Source organism: Lampris incognitus, chromosome 17, assembly GCF_029633865.1.
Source record: "Lampris incognitus isolate fLamInc1 chromosome 17, fLamInc1.hap2, whole genome shotgun sequence".
Classification (NCBI taxonomy): domain Eukaryota; kingdom Metazoa; phylum Chordata; class Actinopteri; order Lampriformes; family Lampridae; genus Lampris; species Lampris incognitus.
In genome coordinates this window covers 10,264,811-10,286,730 of record NC_079227.1, presented here as the reverse complement: position 1 = coordinate 10,286,730, position 21,920 = coordinate 10,264,811, and the positions used below count along the sequence as shown (strand labels likewise).

General features: G+C 45.4%; 1 protein-coding gene across 2 annotated transcripts in view; it reads left to right on the top strand.

The window, feature by feature from the left end:
* The window catches only part of capn15 (calpain 15), a 97,683-nt gene that overhangs the window by 21,248 nt on the left and 54,515 nt on the right, over positions 1-21,920 (top strand). For both annotated transcript variants that reach the window (XM_056297721.1, XM_056297720.1), the window contains exon 2: positions 15,924-17,568. In XM_056297721.1, the coding sequence (XP_056153696.1) occupies positions 15,946-17,568 (1,623 nt within the window). In that variant the 5' untranslated portion in view covers positions 15,924-15,945. The remainder of the gene's footprint in view (positions 1-15,923; positions 17,569-21,920) is intronic.

The following is a 21,920-nucleotide window of genomic DNA, read 5'->3' as shown; positions in this document are numbered from 1 at the left end:
CACATACATCTTCACACCTAAGGACAATTTAGTCGGCCAATTCACCTGACCTACAACCTACATGTCTTTGGACTGTGGAAGGAAACCCACGCAGACACGGGGAGAACATACAAACTCCACACACAACCGACCTGGAACGACCCCCAAGGTTGGACTACCCAGGGCTTGAACCCAGGACCTTCTTACTGTGAGGCGCCTGGGCTGACCACTATGCCACCCTGGCCCATATTCACGCATTGGAATGGCTTAAAATTTGTTTTCCCTAGGTTTGTGGTAGACTTAGGTACATGTATTTGGCGGGGAGGTTGGGGATCCTCCCCCAAGAAAATGTTACGTTTGTCAATAGAAAAATATGCAATTTCACATAATTTTAGACCATTATTATTACCATATTTACAAAATGTTGGTAAGCTGGAGCAGATAATAGATAAACAACACCCAAAAAGCTTAAAGAAAACACTTGCTAGGGAAGTCCACCGGGGACCAACTACAACCATTACAGCTTGGAAAAGTAATTTACTTAGTTTTCATGCTCTCCGCATTGATTTCACATTCATTCAACTTGGGTGGTGCCTGTAACGGCCTGGGTGCTGCGCCTAAGTCTTATAATGGCAGGGAAAACCCTGACCAACTTTTTCCTCTGCTCCACTCTCATTCACCATCACTTTTCTGCTGCTCGCTCTCTCGACCACACACTCGCTATGCACCCAGTACACACTGCCCCATTCTTTAAAGGAGCTAGGCTACCCTTATGACAGTACCTTTTCCATGTAGATGTGTCATACAAAGAATGAGGAGAGTAAGTATTCTGGGATTTATTGCACTAGTCGATGACTCAAAACAATTCCACGATAACATAGGGTTTCTTCATGCGTGCTCAATAATGTGCATGTGAAGAGGCAACGGCCATCCCTGAACCGAAGGGGGGGAGCCTAAGAGTACGTCTGTCGCCATCTTTGCAGCACGGTGGCCCAGTGGTTGGCGCTGTCGCCTCACAGCAAGATCACCCATGGTTCGAACCCCGTGGTTGTCCAACCTTGGGGGTCATCCCAGGTCGTCCTCTGTGTGGAGTTTGCATGCTCTCCCTGTGTCTGCGGTGGGTTTTCTCTGGGTGCTCCAGTTTCCCCCACCATCAAAAAGACACGCATGTTAGGGTTAATACTCCTATCTGTGCCCCTGGACCGAGCGTGGCAAGACGAACTGGAGTTGGTCCCCGGATGCTGCACATCTTACAGTGCTGTGATTGCAAACATTTCCAAATCCTCTGTGAATAGTACACATGGCCATTGAAACTCTAGTTAATGGTCACGCCTATTTGCATATGAAACTGATCGTTGGTTTCGGTCGTTATGCCACTGTATTGATTATAAGGGTGGGGATACCTGCAGTCAGTTGAGGCTGAAGAGGTCACTTAGATGAGCGATGAAACGTTTCTCTCAGTAAACGTATCCAGATGAACTGATTCAACTTTATTTGATAACGTAGGTTGTTATCGTGCTCGCAGTGTGTGAGTGAAAACCATTCGTAGCCCATTGATATCGATAATCGTGTGAAATTTTAGCAGCGGCGCTCATAGCTGCAGAATGAATACAGGGAAAACACTAAAATAAAAGCATTTACTTTTTTCTTTTCTTTTTTTTTTGAATGCTTTGGTTATGAAGCAAAAGTTAGCCGTGAAGCTAACGTTGAATGTTCACTGGGCGTGCTACGGCGTCAACATGATGCTATGGTTCTAGAGACTTTTCATCTAGTGTATGAATTTAGACCAGTGATTAAACTTGACCCGGACTACGTGTTTATTATAGGGTTTTAACGCACAGCCACCAGCCAATCAGAGACCAGTATTCTCTGTGTCCATGGTGTAAACTGGGGTGTGCTGGGTAGATCTGCATGGGAAAGACCCAGGCATGTTGCTCAGCTTCACCTGTGTGCTATTGTTGAGTCTTGTAATTTTTGGGCTTTTGCCAGTTTGGATTCGAGCGTGTAGCCGTTGTGTTGATGCCTTATTGAGTATGGCAGCTGTTCTAACTATGGCAGTTTTGATCTGCCCCGCACGATTTAGCTGGTGACACTTTAGCGAGACGCAGCAATAACGGCCGTCGCGTCCTGCTGCATTGCTATTCGACACGGCTCCTCGTGTCGGATCGAGAAGTGCATTTTCCGGTCTCCCCAGCGCAGGAGGGCCACACAGTATTCCCTGTAGCATCAGCCGCTTGTACACTTTGCTGTCAGAGTGTGTTATGTCAGACCAATAGACAGGCTCAGCCTCTGCCACTGCTGCTGCATGGATCGGCTGCATTATTAACTAGTAGCAGGCCCCCACGGAGCCTGGGTCCAGAAATGACTTGTCGCATTCACCCGCCAGTAGAGCCAGGTAGCTTGAAAATCAATCACCAGTCTATCAGGGGAAGTGCTTTCGGCAATACCGAGTCATGACCTTTTGCATAGTGGGCTTTTGTGCAGCCCCATTACCTCTGTCGTGAATGTGGGTTTGCATGCCGGCTGCATGTAGATTAGTACCTAACCTAATTAATTAAGCTAACTAGCATTGTGCGAGTGTTGATGAGCTCCGGCTGTGGCACGCCGAGGTGCACTCCTGTGTAGAACCCGCTGGCGCTTGTGATTTTTCTGTGGAGAAGTCTTGTACAAGATGAAATGTCATGGAGTCCTGACGTGACGCTTGTCCGGGATGGGACTGACTGCTCAGACCATTATGTAATGTCCTCCATGGTGCCGCATGTGATGTGGGGATAGAAGCGGCTCTTTCCAGGGAGGTGGAAGTGCTGAAATGGTCGTTGAAGGGTGAGATCATCAGGAGAAAACGCTTTGGTTCCTGGTGTCTTTTTGTTTTTCCTCTGCACCTTTTGTTTTTTTGTTTTTTTTTAACTCAGTGTTTGGAAGTGAGAGGACCTTCTCTCTGCTCACGCTTCACTGCTCGCAAAAAACGAAGGGTACCGACCCTTCAATTCTTATCTGTTTTTCTTATGTTTTCGTATCTTTTTTTTGTTGTTTATTTTATTTTTATTATTTATGAATAAATACACTTATTTATTTATTGATAAGTAATATTTATTTATAAAATTTATAACATTTATGAAATTGATTTATTTATAAAAATTTATATTAAAAAATATTTTCCTGTTTTTCTTATTTGTTTTGTCTTTTTATTATTTATTTCTGCATTTATATTTATTTATCTTATTGTTTCCTTATCCGTTTTATTTGGAATTTAACCCATTCACACACTCACACATACTCCTCAGAGCTCCCATAGATTAATAAAAGTTAAGAAAATTGAGCTCAGAGTCCGCGGTGGTGTAGCGGTCTAAGCATCGGCTTTCTGTCGATGCAGTTGCCCACTGGGGACCGGGGTTCGCGCCCCGGTCACGTCAGATCCGACTATGGCCGGACTCGATGAAGCAGCAATAATCGGCAACGCTGTCTTCGGGAGGGGGGCGGAGTCGGCTTGTGTTCGTCACATGAATGCGTCTCTATGTGTGTCAGAAAAAGCAGTGTTTCGGCCTGGAGTCACCTTGTCACGGAAGTGGCGAGGCGTCTCCTTCGAGACTGCCGGCCGGAGAGATGCAGTTGGCGAACGCATGCAGTACGAGGGTGGGTGTTTGAACTAAAATAGGGATCGATTGGCCACTAAATTGGGAGGAAAAAGGGAAAAATCAGAAATGAATTTGCAAAAAGAAAAAAAAAGAAAATTGAGCTCAGATAAAGCTCCTGATTATGTTCCTTTCTCTCCTGGTGTTTGTGTGTGTGTATATATATATATATATATATATGTGTGTCTGTATACATGAAATTGACTATTTGCTGAGCAGCATCCAATTCCCGTTTGATTTCCAGCTGTATTTCCTGGTGCTCCCCCACTGGAAGGGTGCTGTTGGCTGATTAGGGAAAGGCAGGAAAGTGCGTATCGATCACAATCTGTGTTAGGAGATAATGGAGGACTTAGCTGAGCGAGGGAACGCCGAGAGTCGAGGGGCCGGTTGCACGCTGCATTTCAACAAGACAAGAAGAGAGTAATCGCCGCCGTCAAGCATAGCCTCATTAGTCACGTCTGACTACAAGGGAAATGATATTCTTTTGACAGACAAAAGCCACAGATAAACAGCCATGGCTGCCCTGATGACATCCAGCCCCCTGGTGGTGGTAGCTGTGTGCACAGGTGTGCGTGTGCATGTTTCTATAAACCAGAAACGGACTTTGACCCCTGGCTGCGGAGGAGGGAAGCACGGTTTTCTCCCAGGCTCTGGGATCGGGGCCAACCCTGGAGAGAAAGCGCTAACGACCGGCACACAAAGGCCAAATGTCTCACCGTGAGGCGGGGAGCGACTCCGGCGGGGCTCCGTCTCGCACCCGGGCTCGGAATGTGGAATGTGTCCGGACCGGCCACCACGCCGCACGCTCCGTTCGCACATCCACCTTTGCCGCACGCCGCGGCTTGTGGGTCCCGCTGCGGTCCAACACACCGCAGTCGCCTACACTGCCGTCTCCGCAGACTCGTCTCCTCCTGCACGGACCCCCCTCTCTTTCCCTCTCTCCCCTCTGCCTGGAGGCTCCTTCTCTGGCTTTTATCTCTGCGGCCGTGGATAATTTTATCAGGCGTTCCCCTGTGAAGTTGCCGGTTTAGTTGCGTTTCGCTGCCGCGCCGTGCCTCTAATAGAGCAGTTAAAGTGCTCTGTGATCAAACCGAGTGAAGCACCCTGAAATTGGTCAGGGGTCATTGATGCTCCTTTTTAAAGGGAATTTAGAGCGGGAGCAGGCACTTTACGGTCGAGCCCGGCTGCAGCGAGGGCCTCTTTACAAATGTTGTGAAGGAGAAGTGACTGACTGTCTGTCTTTCTGTCTCTGTCCTTCTCTCTGTCTGTCTCCCGCTCTCCTGTCCCCCCCCTTTCTCTCTCGCTTTCTCTGTTTCTCCTGTCCGCTCTCTCTCTCTCTCTCTCTTAAATTCAAATTCAAAGGGCTTTGTTGGCATGACAAATAGGCACTCTCTCTCTCTCTCTCTCTCTCTCTCTCTCTCTCTCTCTCTCTCTCTCTCTCTCTCTCTCTCTCTCTCTCTCTCTCTCTCTCTCTCTCTCTCTCTCTCTCTCTCTATTTCTCCTGTCTCTCTTTCTTTCTCTGTGTGTCTCTCTTTCTATCTCTCTCCTCTCTGTCTCTGTCTGTCTCTTTCTCTCTGCCTCTGTCTGTCTCTTTCTCTCTGTCTCTCTTCTCTCTGTCTGTCTCACTCTTTCTCTGTCTGCCTCTTTCTCTCTCCTCTCTTCGTCTGTCTCTTTCATTCTCTCTCTGCCTCTCTCTCCTCTCTCTCTGTCGCTCTGTCTGTCTCTGTCTGTCTCTTTCTCTCTCTCTCCTCTCTCTGTCTTTCTGTCTGTCTGTCTGTCTGTCTGTCTGTCTTTCTCTGTCTGTCTCTCTCTGTCCTCTCTTCGTCTGTCTCTTTCGTTCTCTCTCTGCCTCTCTCTCCTCTCTGTCTCTATCGCTCTGTCTGTCTCTGTCTGTCTCTCTCTCTGCCTCTCTCTCCTCTCTGTCTTTGTCTCTGTCGCTCTGTCTGTCTCTGTCTGTCTCTCTTTCTCTCTCTCCTCTCTCTGTCTGTCTGTCTGTCTCTCTTTCTCTGTTTGTCTCTCTCTCTCTCTTGCTCTGTCTGTCTGTCTCTCTCGCTCCCTCCTTTACTGTCCTCTCCATTGTAAGCTGTTGGCTCAAGGCCCAGGCCTGCGACACACAACGACTGAGAAGCTGAAGTGGGCACTTTCCAGAGCAGCTCCACTGAACATGGGGGCAAGGACACAAAAAAAAAGTGTGTGTGTGTGTGTTTGTGCGCAGGCAAGCTTGTACAAACGCAATACATCCTTCTAGGCGAGGGCCACAGCGGTTCATAATTTACCCGTCAGTAATGCTTACAGAAAAGAACGAGGGTGCTCTGAAGTGTATTACATCTCCAGAACCAGCGGCCATTAAACACGGGATCAGGATCGATGCTGAGCCCCCCCCCCCCCCCCCGACGCCGTGAGACGCTGCCACTGAATGGGTTTTGAGTTATGCCGTCATTCTGTGGGAACCCGCGATGACAGCTACGTGCCACCGACTGCACGAGTTCGCAGCCTGGCCGGAGCGATGAGGCACTCGTGACAGGTTTTTGGTAAAGGCGGTCGGGGCGGGCTGTCAACAGACGCGGTTCGTGATGTTGTTGGTGTTGTTGGCGGTTGTCAGGGAGGCAGAATCAGAATCAGAATACTCATTCATCCCTGAGGGGAAACTGGGTCCTATTACAGACACTCACGCTGTAGTACAGAACAAACTCACAAGATACAAGGTAACAAGAAAACAGAAACAAATAGAAACAAGAGAAACAAATGAGTAGAAATAAAAGCTAAAATGAGAAATAGAAATAAGAGCAAAATATATAAACACGTTTATATATTTTATATATAAACTTATGTTTTATATATATTTTATACATAAACTTATATTTTATATTATAACTTATATATTGAATATATAAACGGAACCGTAGAGAAGTGATTGCAGCGCAAACGTGTGCTGTTGGCATTATTAAAGAGGGTGTGTGTGTGTGTGTGTGTGTGTGTGTGTGTGTGTGTGTGTGTGTGTAAAGGTTGTCAAAAATATCCATCCATCCATCCATTATCCAAGCCGCTTATCCCAATCAGGATAGGCTCCAGCGTCCTCGCAACCCCTATTGTCAAAAATATAGATTTTTCAACTTGGATTTAAGATTTTTTTATATTTTTTTCAACATACTCGTCTCCACCGCATTGCCCATTTGACAGATTTGTGGTTTGTTTTGCAGCGTTTTGGTTTCCGGCGTAGCTTAGTCTGCCCGGCCAAACTGAATTTCTCGCAACTTTTCACCAACTGAGGACTTGACTGGCTGATCAAGTTTTACCAGCCTCGCTATTCAACAGTTCAGATGCAGAAAATACAGAGTCAGGTTGTCAAAATGGCTTAGAATGAGAGCCTGTTGGACACACACACACACACACACACACACACACACACACACACACACACACACACACACACGGAGCGGGAGATAAAGGCACAAATGTCTGTTTCTGTTTCACTGTTGAATTTTCAATGAGCATGGAAACAGCTTTATAGTTTTACTGTAAAAAAAAACAACTTATTTTTGTGTTTCTCTTAATAGAAGTTGTGCGTTGTTTTTATATTTTGCAAAATGGTATCAAATGGCCAAATTTGTACTAGTGCTATTGTCCATCCATCCATTATCCAAGCCGCTTATCCTGCTCTCAGGGTCGCGGGGATGCTGGAGCCTATCCCAGCAGTCATTGGGCGGCAGGCGGGGAGACACCCTGGACAGGCTGCCAGGCCATCACAGGGCCGACACATTCACACGTAGGGACAATTTAGTACGGCCGATTCACCTGACCTACATGTCTTTGGACTGTGGGAGGAAACCGGCGCCCCTGGAGGAAACCCACGCAGACACGGGGAGAACATGCAAACTCCACACAGAGGACGACCCGGGACAACCCCTAAGGATGGACTACCCTAGGGCTCGAACCCAGGACCTTCTTGCTGTGAGGCGGCCGCGCTAACCACTGCGCCACCGTGCCGCCCCCTATATGTATCGGAGATAAACATTTTATCATGACAACCCTAACACACACCAACAAACAACCATAAAGCCTGGTAGAAATGTTGGCCAGTATTGACATGCACAACAGAGTGTATTTGCTCACACAAGTAGCAGGCATACATTATGCATACATGCATGCACAAACACTCTGACATAACACAAAGAACCACAAATGTAGGCTTATAACACAAGAGGTAGCCTGTATGTGTGTATACATACACACACACACACACACACACACACACACACACACACACACACAAACCCTTAAGAAATGCATTAGCTATCCTCTCCCATGCAATTCTCCCCCCCATTAAAGTGACTCTCCTCCTCACCTCGGGGAGAAAAGTCCCAGTTTACAGGAGGAGGAGAGAGGAGGGAAGGAGAAGGAGTAGAGCGGGAGTCAGGGGAGGTCTCTAAGTAGTTCCCCAGGGCTCCGATGCCTTGCTCCGGCTTGAAAGGGTTTAATGGAGTTGAACTAAGGGCAATTAGCCAGCCAGGACACATGGTGCCACCGTGGAGAGGAGGAGCGGGACCCTCACCGGCCAACCAGCTGTCACTCTTACCAGACCTCGCCATGCTCCCCTGCGCCACACCAAACAACGAAACAAACGCACCACTCATAGCCTGCAGGGAGCTGATTCATTTTCTCGTCATGGCTTTTATACCAAAACAACAAAGAACTAGCAGCACATCACTTTACTTTCATTTATTTATTCAATCGTTTTTTGACAAATAAGAGACTATTTCTGTTTAGAAATTGCCCAACAGGCAGTTCTCCAACATTGAAGCTTTTATGGTTTAAAAAAAAAAAATCTCAAGCGAGGAATGTTCGTTTCAAAAGCCGGACACAGTATCTGTGCCCTCGTTTCATCCGAGAGGTATAATGGTATATTATTAACAGGAACAGATGTGCTTAGACCTGCGAGCTCTGAAGTTGGTTCTCCAGGGGACGTACCCGCCGCCAGGCCACCCGAGCAGTGTAGCATAGCGCGCTGGCTCTTAGCGCCTACACACCTTCTCGCTACCCCTGTGCTCTCCGCCTCCTGCCCACCCTGGTGTCAGCCTTCACACATGAACAGTTTGAGTGACGGCGACATTTATGGGTTTGCTCAGAAGCCACCCCATTGCATCCCCCACCCAACCCCACCTCCATGGTCTCCAGAGATGTGAACTGTGCTGTTCCCACTGGACCTCGATAAAGGCACGCTCTCAGTGTCAACCCATGTTCACCCAAAAGTAAACACCTTTTAATGAGCAGGACCTAAACCGTTATCCAATCAGGATTACAAAGACTTCATTAGACTTGTTTGTCTTGGTGGCATGTTGATGCACATGTCTGATGGATTTCATTTGTCACAGTCAAGTCAAGTCAAGGCAATTTTATTTGTACAGCCTATTATCACAAATTACAAATTTGCCTCAGCGGGCTATACAGCAATAAAACATCCTGTCCTTAGACCCTCGTATCGGATAAGGAACAGCTCCCTAAAAAAACCTTTAACAGGGAGAAAAATTGGAAGAAACCTCAGGGAGAGCAACAGAGGAGGGATTTCTCTCCCACGATGGACAGAAGTGCAATGTTTTGTGTACACAATTTACAGAATACAACATTGAAAGAGGTTAACAGAATTATAATGGAATTAGAATATGATGAGGAGGATGCCAAGCAGTGTCCAGATGTCACCGGAACAGCCCAGGACCCCAGCCATGTGACCACCATCACTATGAAGACCTAACAGGAGGACAGACTACACATGCAAAAAGGGGAGACTCACATCGCGCCATTCACATACATGAGAGAAGAGACAAGAAAAAACATTAGTCACACATAGGCGTGAGAGTAGGATACAACATTGAAACAGGATATGAATTTACAAGATGTATAAAAGAAATATGATGAGGACGATGCCGAGCAATGTCCCGGTGGCAACTACTATCACCATGGAGACCTGGCAAGAGGACAGACTGTACGTGCACACAGGGGAGACTCACATCACACCATTCACATACACAGGAGAAGAGAAAGGGGAAGACATTCAGAGAGAGAGAGAAGACACGTGAGAGAAGAGAACAGTTTGTTATAGTCAATAATCTATATGCTATAATCTCATAAGCAGAACAGTGCTTGGTAAATTCATTGAGACAGAAACCGACCCGCCATGCAGTTCAGATCATGAAGTACTCAATTCAAAGGCAACTAATTGTAGGTTAAGGCAAAAAAAAAAAGAGTTTTAAATTTGGATTTAAAGGACTCAACAGACTGATTGTCTGATGGCAGCAGGCAGGTTTTTCCACAAGAACGGGGCCCAGTAGGAAAAGGCCCTGCTACTAGCTGACTTCTTTTTAACTTTGGTTACACACGGTAGCCCTGTACTTTAAGAACAAAGATCTCGAGTTGGAATGGTGGAATGGAGATGTACGGTTTAAGGAGATCAGACAGTTATGATGGGGCAAGCCCATTTAGGATTTCATAAGTCAACAGAAGCACTTAGAAGTCTGATCTAACATGGATAGGAAGCCAATGAAGGGTGGCAAGAACTGGTGTAATATGGTCAAATTTTCTAGTTTCAGTTAGGATTCTAGCTGCAGCATCTTGAAGCATCTGAAGACTTCTAGTACTAGCATGTGGCAGACCTGAAAACAGAGCATTACAGTAATCAACTGGATGAAACAAATGCATGTATTAGAGTCTCTGCATCAGCCATGGACAGGAAAGACCAAATTTTAGCAATGTTACATAAGTGGGGGAAAAAAGCCGTCTTGGTGATTTCTTTAATGTGCTTATCAGAAGAAAAGCTGGGATCAAACATAACACCAAAATTTTTGGTTTCCACCCTTTTTGAAATCAGAGTTGTCAATTGTTATTGTTACTTGATCAAATTGGTGTCTGTGTCTAGCAGGGCCAACAATCAGCATCTCTGTTTTATCTGAATTTAAAAGCAGGTAATTTAGTACACCCAGATTTTCACAGCAGCCAAGCAGGCCTCTAAAATAGTCATTTGAGTGTGATTATAATCGTACTGTATGTGCCTATACAGCTGAGTATCGTCCGCATAGCAATGGAAATTTATTCTATGACTGTGTATAATTTGGCCAAGAGGTGAAATACTATAAGGAGAGAAAAGTAGAGGGCTAAAAACTGAGCCCTGATGTATGCCATATTTAACGTCAAAAATTTTTGATGTAATATTGTAGCAGACACATTATGTTCTTCCAGATAAGTAGGACTTAAGCCAAGAGAAGGCTAAGAGAGAGACACCAAAATTACAATTTCTTCTGTCTAATAGTATACAGTGATCAATGGTGTCAAAAGCTGCACTGAGGTCCAGCAGTAGAAGCACAGAAGTGGAGTCAGAGTCCATAGCTAGTAAAGGATCATTCACCACTCCGGTCAGAGTGGTTTCAGTGGCGTGACAGGCCCTTAAAACCGATTGAAAAGGTTCATATAGATGGTTTTGTGCTATATGGGTCTAAAGTTTTTGATACATAACTCTCTAGTACTTTAGAAAAGAACGGAAGATTAGAGCTGGTCGATAGTTATTAAAAGACCCTGGATCGAGGTGTGGTTTCTTAAGTAGAAGTTTGACCACAGCTGTCTTAAAACTGCAGGGAACAGTGCCAGTAGTAAGTGATGAATTAACAAGGTGTACAATTGTAGGTCCTAGGGAAGGCCAGAGGTATTTAAAAAGTATTGCTGGTAAGGAGTCAAGTAGGCAAGTAGTTGGTTTAAAAGTTGACATGAGCTTAGTCAAAGTATCAAGAGAGATATTCTCAAAAGCTGTAATATCAGGGACTATCGGTGACTCATTGCATACATATGAATTTGGTAAGACAGCATCTGCAGGAGTAGTTGGAGTTGAAGAATTAATTTTGCATAAATCTTATTGCAGAAAAAGCCTAGAAACTCATGGGCCGTGAATGGTGAGCAGTAGACAGCTGCTTTTTAGTAAGTTTAGCTACAGTGTCAAAAGAGAAGTCTGGAATTATGTTAATTAATATTAAGTGAGAGGGATAACGCTGCTTTTGCCGCAGCTAAAGCACGCTTGTATTTCAGTAAGCAGTCATGCCAAGATAAATTTAAAAAAAACTTCCCATTTTGATTTTTGCCATTTACATTCCAGTCTCTTGCAGGCCTGGTTAAGAGCACATGTCTTATTATTAAACCAGGGTGTAGGCCTCTTTAGTCACCTAGCTCTGGTAGTGAGAGGTAACTGAATCGAGGAGACTAGAAAAGGCCACATTTTTAAGTCACTAGTGAAATTTTCAACCGTCATTCTCTACAGTGACTGACTCAGTTGAAAATTTCACTAGTCATAGCACAAGACATACACCATTCCATTTGCTGTGTAGTTCAGAGGACAGAGCAAGGCATTATTTCTTCCAGGTTGTTGGGTCTATTCCCTGTTTAGTTAAATTAGTAGAACATGGTTCGTAAACTGCCAGAGTTTGTTCCTTCAAGTACCATCTTTGCTAGAAAGGTTGGTCCTCATGTTGTATTTAGGCACTTTTAAAATATATCCACCATGTTGGTGACATATGGTTAAAGGGAAATATCACTATTTTCAACATATTATTACATATTGTAGGGATAACACTATTCACAGACAAAATACTGAGCAGTCTTCTTTGTGTCATTGAGACGCTGCCGAAATTGTGCGGGAAGCATCCACCAGTGACATCGCTGGTGTACAAGTGATGATGTGAAAACTACAACCCTTAGTTCCTGGTTTGCCACTACCTTCAGTGGGCTACATCCAAACAGGCTGTGTTTTATAAGAAAATGCGAGTAACGATGCTACATACATGAGAATGTTGAAAACCGTGATTGTTTCCCTTTAGTGTAGTTCGGATTAACGCAGTTATAACCTCAGCCTGGGTCACACTCTCTGTAGGCAAGTTGAATTAGCTTAAAAGCTTCTGAAGATGCAGGGCTGACCCCTTTTCACCTTTTCAACCTTTTCACCTTTCCTACAGATTCTTTCTTCACAATCACAAGTAGTAATAGATAGCGATTTACTGATTTTTCACATTTCTCCACTGTATGTGTACAATGGTAACGTTACATTAACTTTAGCAGGCTAAGAATCTCTCCTTTGGTCGAGCACCAGTGTCTGTTAGCTGAAGTTTCTCACTTTTTTATTCTAAATACTAAGTTAACCAAATGAGGCAAAATGGGCTGACATCATCATACAACACTTATAGAAATAAGATAGATAGATTGTTCTGGGGACAATTTAAGGAATGGTTAAGTAGAAAACCACAATGCATATTATAGATCATAGTAGTATTATTTTTGGTCAGGAGTGATTTGCGACAGAAGGGTACCAGCAAGAGTTAAAGGGAAGGTTTACAAGATGGTTGTGAGACCAGCTATGTTATATGGTTTGGAGACAGTGGCACTGATGAAAAGACAGGAGGTGGAGCTGGAGGTGGCAGAGTTGAAGATGCTAAGATTTTCATTGGGAGTGATGAAGAAGGACAAGATTAGGAACGAGTATATTAGAGGGACCGCTCAGGTTGGACGGTTTGGAGAAAAAGCAAGAGAGACAAGATTGAGATGGTTTGGACATGTGTGGAGGAGAGATGCTGGGTATATTGGGAGAAGGATGCTGAATATGGAGCTGCCAGGGAAGAGGAAAAGAGGAAGGTCAAAGAGGAGGTTTATGGATGTGGTGAGGGAAGACATGCAGGCGGCTGGTGTGACAGTGGAAGATGCAGAGGACAGGAAGAGATGGAAACAGATGATCCGCTGTGGCGACCCCTAACGGGAGCAGCTGAAAGTAGTGGTAGTAGTAGTAGTAGTATTTTTGGTGTGTTATTAGAAGATAAAAGATTGGACCTGCTGATCAATGATTTACTTATTTTAGCCAACTTTTTTATTCATAAGGCTAACTTATTAAGACTCTACCCATCTTTATGTGCTACTATAATTAAACTCAACTCTACATTAAGTCCTGGAAATTAATGAAATCAAAATGTGCCAAAGGTCTCTATGGATTACCAGAAAATGATCTGACCAACGTAATATCTAAAAAACTAACAATCCTTTTGTCCATCCTTATTTACGATTTAGTTATTGTGTTGTTATTTTATGTTTTATTCTGCCGAGTTGATTTATTTCATGGTTGTTTTACATTTTATTCTGCTGAATTGATTTATTTTGCGCCTTTTTGTATGGTTTGTGTACATGTTTTACATCTCTTGTGGTGTCTGCTCATTTTCGTTCTAGACGATGAAAAGTTTTCAGTTGTAATGTTGGCCTTATTGTTGTAAATTTGAATTTTGAATATTTGAATTTAAAAGAAAAAAGTTTTAAAAAAAAACCCATACATGCCATACAGCCATTTCATTACGTCTTGTTTTTTGAATCAAACATAATTAAAAAGTATAGAGAAATGTAACATAACAAACGGTTTACCTTCATTACATAAAATAAGTGCTCATTTCAAACTGCTTTCTCATTTTGTATTGCCCATCTTAACACAGATTATGTAAAGGTCAGGAAAATTAACTGGGTGGGTCATTTTATGTAGGCAGCGTGATTAGATTTGGAAACCTAGATCCTGTGTTTGCATGTTACGCCCCCCCAACACCCCCACAAACTACCATGTCATTTAAGTTGAATGAAAAAGGATAGGTTAAATTAATTTGGTTGGAATTGAGATAGAAAATTAGGAATCTTGCACAATAAACTTTAATTTTATCTTTCAATTTATCACAAAACTCATTAATTTTTCATCGCACTTATTTCATATCCCAGGGCCCGTCATCTCCGTCTGTATTTCACCGTGCTGAAAAATGTGCCATTAAAAACTCTGGCAAATTCGTGAGTACTGCCAAAATTAATAGACTCGGGCATTCGGCATTCATTTGAAAACCCATTTGGGCCAGGGATTGACGCGACCTTTAGTCGCCCCCAACTGGCCCGCATTAACATTCGGTGAGGAGACAGAACCAGATGTGCTAATATCAAGTGGAAAAGATCCTGTGTGCTTTTTCTCTTTTTTTCATTCTAATAAGTGTTAGCCTTGAGGAGGTAAATTTCTCCTCTCGCTCTGTCTCTTTCCCTCTCTCCTGCTGTTTTTCTCTCTGTGCTGCCATATATGTATCTCTCTCCCCCTCCCCCTTCTTTCTCTCTCTCTCTGTCTTTCTCCCTCCCTCCCCCTCTCTCTTGCTCTCTCTCTCTCTCTCTCTCTCTCTCTCTCTCTCTCTCTCTGCCGCTGTCTCCCTGGCTCTCATCACAGGGGCATTGTGTATGGATTTACTGCCCTCAATGGCCCCAGGAGGGAGATTTGATTTTCCCTCTGCACTGGCTAATCTCTCTCCTTCTTGCAATCGCTCTTTCTTTTACTCTTTCTGTCTCTTGCGCTCTCTCTCTCTCTCTCTCTCTCTCTCTCTCTCTCTCTCTCTCTCTCTCCCCCTCCCTCCCTCCAATTGCTCTTCTCTCAGCCTTAGAAAACTTTTTTCCCCCTCTCTTCTCTCACCCTCTGTTCCAATCTGTCTCCCTGAACTCTGGTTGGTGGATTTTTTTCTCTTTCACTTCTCTATCACTTTTTTTCTTCATCTCTGTTACTCTGCACCCCCCATTTGGCTCACCTTTCCTTCCTCCTTGTTCGAATTCTTCCTCCTCTCTCTCTCTCTCTCTCTCTCTCTCTCTCTCTCTCTAGCTCTTTCTTCCTCTTTAAGCAGTGTGGTGCTGAATATGATTTGGTAGAAAGGATCAGTAAGACAGAACAATGGCACTGGCTGCCTGTAGCAGTTCACTGGGTTTTACTTTGTTTTTTATATGGGGTATAGTTTCTACATGGGTTTAGCAGTTTTCACAAACTACATCACAGATAAAACAAGTAGTATAAATGCATAATTCAAAAATTTGGCTTGCTACAGTGGAAAAAAATGAGGGTCAGAGTTTATAAAATGACAAATCACTTGAGTAATGATTCTTTCTTTCAGTTCAAGAATCTCTCCATAAGACTTAGGGTTGAATTGTTGATATTAGGTAACAAGAAAATAATATAATGTTAATGGTAGTTATTTTAAGTCATCATTATTGGGAACACTTAACCATAGCACTTAAAATTAGTTTTACACAATGGAAATGTGATAAAGAATATGCAAACAATGAACAAGGAGAAGAAGAAAGCACAAATATGGGATAGCTCTTTGGAAGCTGGAACTGATTTCGTATGACTCCGTTCTTTAAAATACCCCAAATTTCTGCTTGTTATCTGGCTGTAAGAAAAGTCGATTTAAGATGTGTCAGTGAGTTTGTTTCAATGCTGGCTTCTCTGTTTTCCAGCCACTCCCATTCACCTGGCTCCATGGCAACGGCGGTACGAGGCAGTGAGTGGTCATGTGGCCGCTGCACCTTCCTGAACGCTGGGGCAGCCCCACGTTGCTCCATCTGTGAGGCGCCACGTCAGAAACCAGACCTCAACCAGATCCTACGCCTGAGCAGCACTGAGGAGCAGCGCTGGGCCTGCCCCCGCTGCACCCTCAACAACCCCCAGGGCTCCGGGGCATGCTCAGTCTGCGGTTTTGGACCTTCCCCCTCCACCCTCACCCCCCCAACCACCACGGTGGCTGCCACTGCCAATGGCTTGTTGCCCGGGTCTCCCGAGCCCCCTGTGCCCACTGTCACTCCCACGGTTCTACTGGAACCACGTGGACAGCACCCACCCAAGGAGGAGGTGATGCGGAGATCAGAGAGTAATGGGGAGGTGGGCGGGGCAGAGGGGAAGCACTTGGGGTGGGCGTGTCCCCGTTGCACACTCCACAACACACCTGTGGCACTGTCATGCTCTGCCTGCGGGGGGCCAAGGAAACTGTCGCTGCCGAAAATCCCACCGGAGGCACTGGTTGTTCCTGAGGTACGAACCCCTGTGCTGGGGTTTCCCGTCCACACAGCAGGGGCAGCGTCACTCCTTGTAGATTTGACGGACGATTCACCCCCTGCTGCCCCTCCCAGTGAACCCCAGGAGCCTACACACACACCCTCTCAACCCCTCTCCTCCCCATTCACCCCTTTCTCCTCTCTCCAGAACAACCCTGTGCCGCGCAGCAGGAGAGAGGTGCCCCCTACAGGACGGCCACCAAACCCAAATGCCAATGCCCCCAGCCCCACCTCCCCCTCAACAGCCAGCGTACCACCCCAGCCCGGCCCACAGCTCCGACCCTCAAAGCCGAAGCACGCCCAGCCCCAGGAGCCTTCCTACCCCAACAAGCGCCTCAGTGTCCTGGAAGAAGAGGACCCTCATCACCTCCCTTCTGCCTCCTCAGCAGCTTCTACATGGAAATGCCCCACCTGCTCACTGCCTAACCTGAGTGGAGCGTCCAAGTGTGAGGCCTGTCGCTCGTCACGCGTGGGTGCCGACCTCATTGACTTAGTTGGTTGTGAAGCAGTCCGATTCACCCCGGCGAGTCCCTCTAGCCCAGACTTCAGCACCTGGGCATGTTCCAAGTGCACCCTGCGCAACCCAACAGGAGCCGCCAAATGCTCAGCCTGTGGTTCCTCGAAACTCCACGGCTTCCAGGAACAGCAGGTACCTTTGCCACACTGCTGCCAACAGTGTGGCCTTCCGCTGGGGCCGGGCACTGCATCCTGCTCCTGCACCACCTCCACCTCATCGGGTCATAAAGCAAGGAAGCAGGCCCGCGTTTTTCCTTCATCTTCTTCAGGCACCACCTCCTCCACTTCCTCTTCATCCTCCTCATCTTCTCTCCAGGAGAGGGCAGGGCAGTGGGGCTGCCCGGCATGCACGCTACTGAACGATGTCAAAGCCAAGAATTGTGCAGCGTGCCACACACCCCAGCAGTACCTCACCCTGCGCAAGGTAGTCAAGCCTCTGAAAAGGAGGGAGAGCATGCATGTGGAGGCCCGGCGGCGAAACGACGAGGGAGAAGCGAAGGAACTCTGGGAGAACATTGTCAGCTTCTGCCGAGAGGTAAGAGGAGACGGACACATGGCTCACATGGCTAGGGGACATAGGAAAGACTATTGCATTACAAACAAGTGTGTTGGCCACTTAGAACTTAACAAAAATAGCTAGAGAGCTTGCAATATAAAATGCTAATTTATTATGTAAATGCATTTATGAAAGAAAATCATAGTGGGTAAAATGATGGTGGGTGTTAGCTAGGCCTTCATCGGTGTCATGTTCAATATTAATAGATCTGTAATGTTAACGCCACAATGTAAGGAACATGTTGACAACAGCGATGTCATGTCTTGCTTCTTCTTCAAACTCGTTGTTAACCTACCTTCCTCTTCTGTATTTGGCGGCTAAAGTGAAAACGTTAAAGTTTATGCACTGTATTATGTTTACCAGGGAAGTCCTAACAGATGGTAACCCCTAAAATAAGTAACTACAGTACAAAAGTGTTCATGGTCTCGACATTTGTGGATTGGATATTGTTTTAAATATGCCAGTGATGGACAGTATCAAAAAACAGTTTTTTCAATGTAAATATTCAGGATTGCAGCAACAAAATCTTTAATTTAGGTCTATTTTATCTTTTCTGGACCTTGATCTCATTTGATATTGTATTGGAATCGGGTCATTTTTAAGAGTAGTTTCGACATTTACAAGGCTTTATCAACGTACAGGACATGGCCAGAAGTATATGGACGCTTGAAACATCATACCCATATGTGCTTGTTGACCATCTCACTCCAAAACCATGGGCATTAATGTGGAGCTAGTCTCCCTTTTGCTGCTATAACAGCCTCCACTCTTCTGGGAAGGCTTTCCACTAGATTTTGGAACATGGCTGCGGGGATTCACTCCCATTCAGCCACAAGAGCATTAGTGAGGTTGGGCACCAATGTTGGGCGACAAGGCCTGGCTCACAGTCAGTGGTCCAATTCATCCCAAAGGTGTTCGATGGGGTTGGAGTCAGGGCTTTGTGCAGGCCAGTCAAGTTCTTCCACACCAAACACCCCAAACCATGTCTTTATGGATCTCGCTTTGTGCATCGGGGCACTGTTATACTGAAACAGGAAAGGGCCTTTCCCAAACTGTGGCCACAAAGTTGGAAGCACACAATTCTCTCTCATTGTATGCTGTAGCATTAAGATTTCCCTTCACTAGAACCAAGGGGCCTAGCCCAAACCATGAAAAACAGCCCTAGACCATTATTCCTCCTTCACCAACCATAACAGTTGGCACTATGCTTTTGGGCAGGTAGTGTTCTCCTGCCATCCGCCAAACCCAGATTGGTCTGTCAGACTGCCAGATAGTAAATTGTCATTCATCACTCCAGAGAATATGTTTCCACTGCTGCAAAGTCTAATGGCGGTGTGCTTTACACCTCTCCAGCTTATGCTTTTGGGCAGGTAGCATTCTCCTGGCATCCGCCAAACCCAGATTGGTCCATCAGACTGCCAGATAGTAAATCATCATTTGTCACTCCAGAGAATGTGTTTCCATTGCTGCAGAGTCCAGTGGTGGTGTGCTTTACACCTCTCCAGCTGACACTTGGCATTGCGCATGGGGATCATGGGCTTTTGTGCAGGTGCTCAACTATGCAAACCCATTTCATGAAGCTCAACAGACAGTTCTTATTGTGACGTTGCTTCCAGAGGCAGTTTGGAACTTGGTAGTTTCAAGCATACAACAAAATTCATCCTCTGCATTTAACCTATCCCATAGTATTGGAGCAGTGGGCAGCTGCAGTGCAGTGCCCAGGGACCAACTCCAGTTTTTCTTTCCATTGCCTTGGTCAGGGACACAGACAGCAGTATTAACCCGAATATACATGTCTGTGATGGTGGGAGGAAACTGGAGCACCCGGAGAAAACCCATGGAAACGTGGCGAGGACATGCAAACTCCACACAGAAAGAACTTGGGGCGGCCTGGTGTTCGAACCCAGGACCTTCTTCCTGTGAGGCAACAGTGCTAAACACTGGGCCACTGTGTTGTCAATTTTACAATTTACAATTTCATTTAGCAGACGATTTTATCCAAAGTGACGTATATCTGAGAGTTAATACAACACAAGCAAGGAACTATTCAGGAGACAACAACGCAAGTAAGTGGCAAAAAAACTAGGTTAAAGTCTGATAGGACATAGGTGTCAACACATTGCACAAAGGCAATACATATAGTGCATAGAAGCGATTTTTTTTATACCGTCAGGTGTGGGGGTATTCGAGAAAGAGCAGGGTCTTTAGCTTCTTCTTAAAGATGGCGAGGGACTCAGCAGATCGAATGGAGTTTGTTAACTCGTTCCACCACCAGGGAACTACAGAAGAGAAGAGTCTTGCTAGTGACTTTGGGCCCCGTAGTGGTGGAGTAGTGAGCAGGACCGAGTGTAGACCTGAATGAGGGAGTTCAGGTAGGCAGGGGCCGTTTTTGTTGCTGTTTTGTAAGCGAGCATTAAGGTTTTGAATTTGATGTGGGTTCCTATTCATACAAGCTCTGAATTGCATTTTACAGGTTAATTATCCTGCCATTTTATGCACCTGTTAGCAACGGGTGTGGCTAAACTAGCTGAACCCACTAATTAGAAGGGGGTCCACATACTTTTGGCCATGTAGTGTTGCAAGTCGGTTTCCGTGGGCAATGGACATCATTCATTTGTCATCTAGCGCGATGAAAGCTTGTCAAGTGCCAACTTTTTTTCCCCAACAGTGCTGAAGTCAATGACTTCTCAAAGACCGTATCCTATTGTGCAATGCGTCACAGGATGCAGATTGCATTCAGGGAACATTTCATCATCCTCATAATGCTTCTCCTTTCTCTATGGTCCTGACATTTTGCCAAACCCTCACCCCCCAACAATCACCCATCATTTCAGAGAGCCTACCAGGAAATGCTAATGGGCTTTGTCATTTGCTTCTGTCAGTGCTCAGTTTGTTAGTGGGCTTCAGAGTGAATGGGCTTCAGAGTGAAGACTCATCCCCTGTCTGAGCTGCAGATACCAGCCATCCCCTTTGAGGTCCTCCTTTAAAGCGATAGTCATTTTGTCCGTTCTTAAAGATTACAGTCCAAGTTCAGAGTTTAAATTTCAGGTCCAAAAAAATTTATATAGCTGCTAATAATATGTGACTGCTAGTAACGGGGGGATAGGGTTGGACGATATATCAAAATTTTCCTACCGGCCACTGTCAGCCCAACAACCGGCAATTGCCGATATAGTCACACCCCCAACACGCACCAGCAATTTTCCAGTGAATGCAGTCATGGAAGAGCTTGTTGCGAAAATTTTAGTTTTAACTCAGAAGCAATTGGCAAGCCGAAGGACCTAAATGAAATAATTTGCCATCTTTGCAAATGAGTAGTGGCGGCAAAAGATTTTGTGAAAGACTCGTCGGAAATTAGTGCAACAAGAACGTGCATATGGCCTAACTCCAGAACTGCCAGTTCCTATTCATACAAGCTTTGAATTGCACTTTTTCAGGTTAATAATTTACCAAGTTGAATCCTCTAGGAGGCAGAACATTAAATTAGCAAAAAAAGGGCAAAAATCGTGAAAAGGAAAAAAATCCACTGCAGATTGGACTTAGCCAATTGCTGATGTATGCGTCCAGCCGCCCAAACCTAACAGGGGGTGGCACATTGATTTTGTGGTTAGCATTGGCAGCCCTTTCTGTGAGAACATTAAACGTTCTCCCTGGGTTTACAGTAGGGCTGGACATTAATTCAGTATTATTGTTTATCATATTTTATTGGGGCAGCACGGTGGCACAATGGTAAGCGCGGTCGCCTCACAGCAAGAAGGTCCTGAGTTCGACCCCCGGGGTAGTCCGACCTCAGTGGGTCGTCCCGGGTCGTCCTCTGTGTGGAGTTTGCATGTTCTCCCCGTGTCAGCGTGGGTTTCCTCCGGGGGCTCCGGTTTCCTCCCACAGTCCAAAGACATGTTGGTCAGGTGAATTGGCCGTACTAAATTATCCCTAGGAATGAATGTGTGTGTGCGTGCGTGCGTGCATGTGTGTGAGATGGCCTGGTGGCCTGTCCAGGGTGTCTCCCTGCCTGTCGCCCACTGACTGCTGGGATAGGCTCCAGCATCCCCGCGACCCTGAGAGCAGGATAAGCGGCTTGGATAATGGATGGATGGAGATTTTATTGGTATTGTATCGGGATGAAATTTTATATTTGTTGATATATACTCTTATACACAATTTACAACAAGAGTCTGTGGCCAAACATTTCACACAAATTGAGATCTGAAATATTTGAGGGAGTATTATTTGAAACCTAGTTTTGGTTTGATGTTGTACTTTACATTACCAAACAGTTCGGTGTGGTGAGCCTCAGTTGGATTCTTAAATATGGTATTTTTGCATAATTAAGC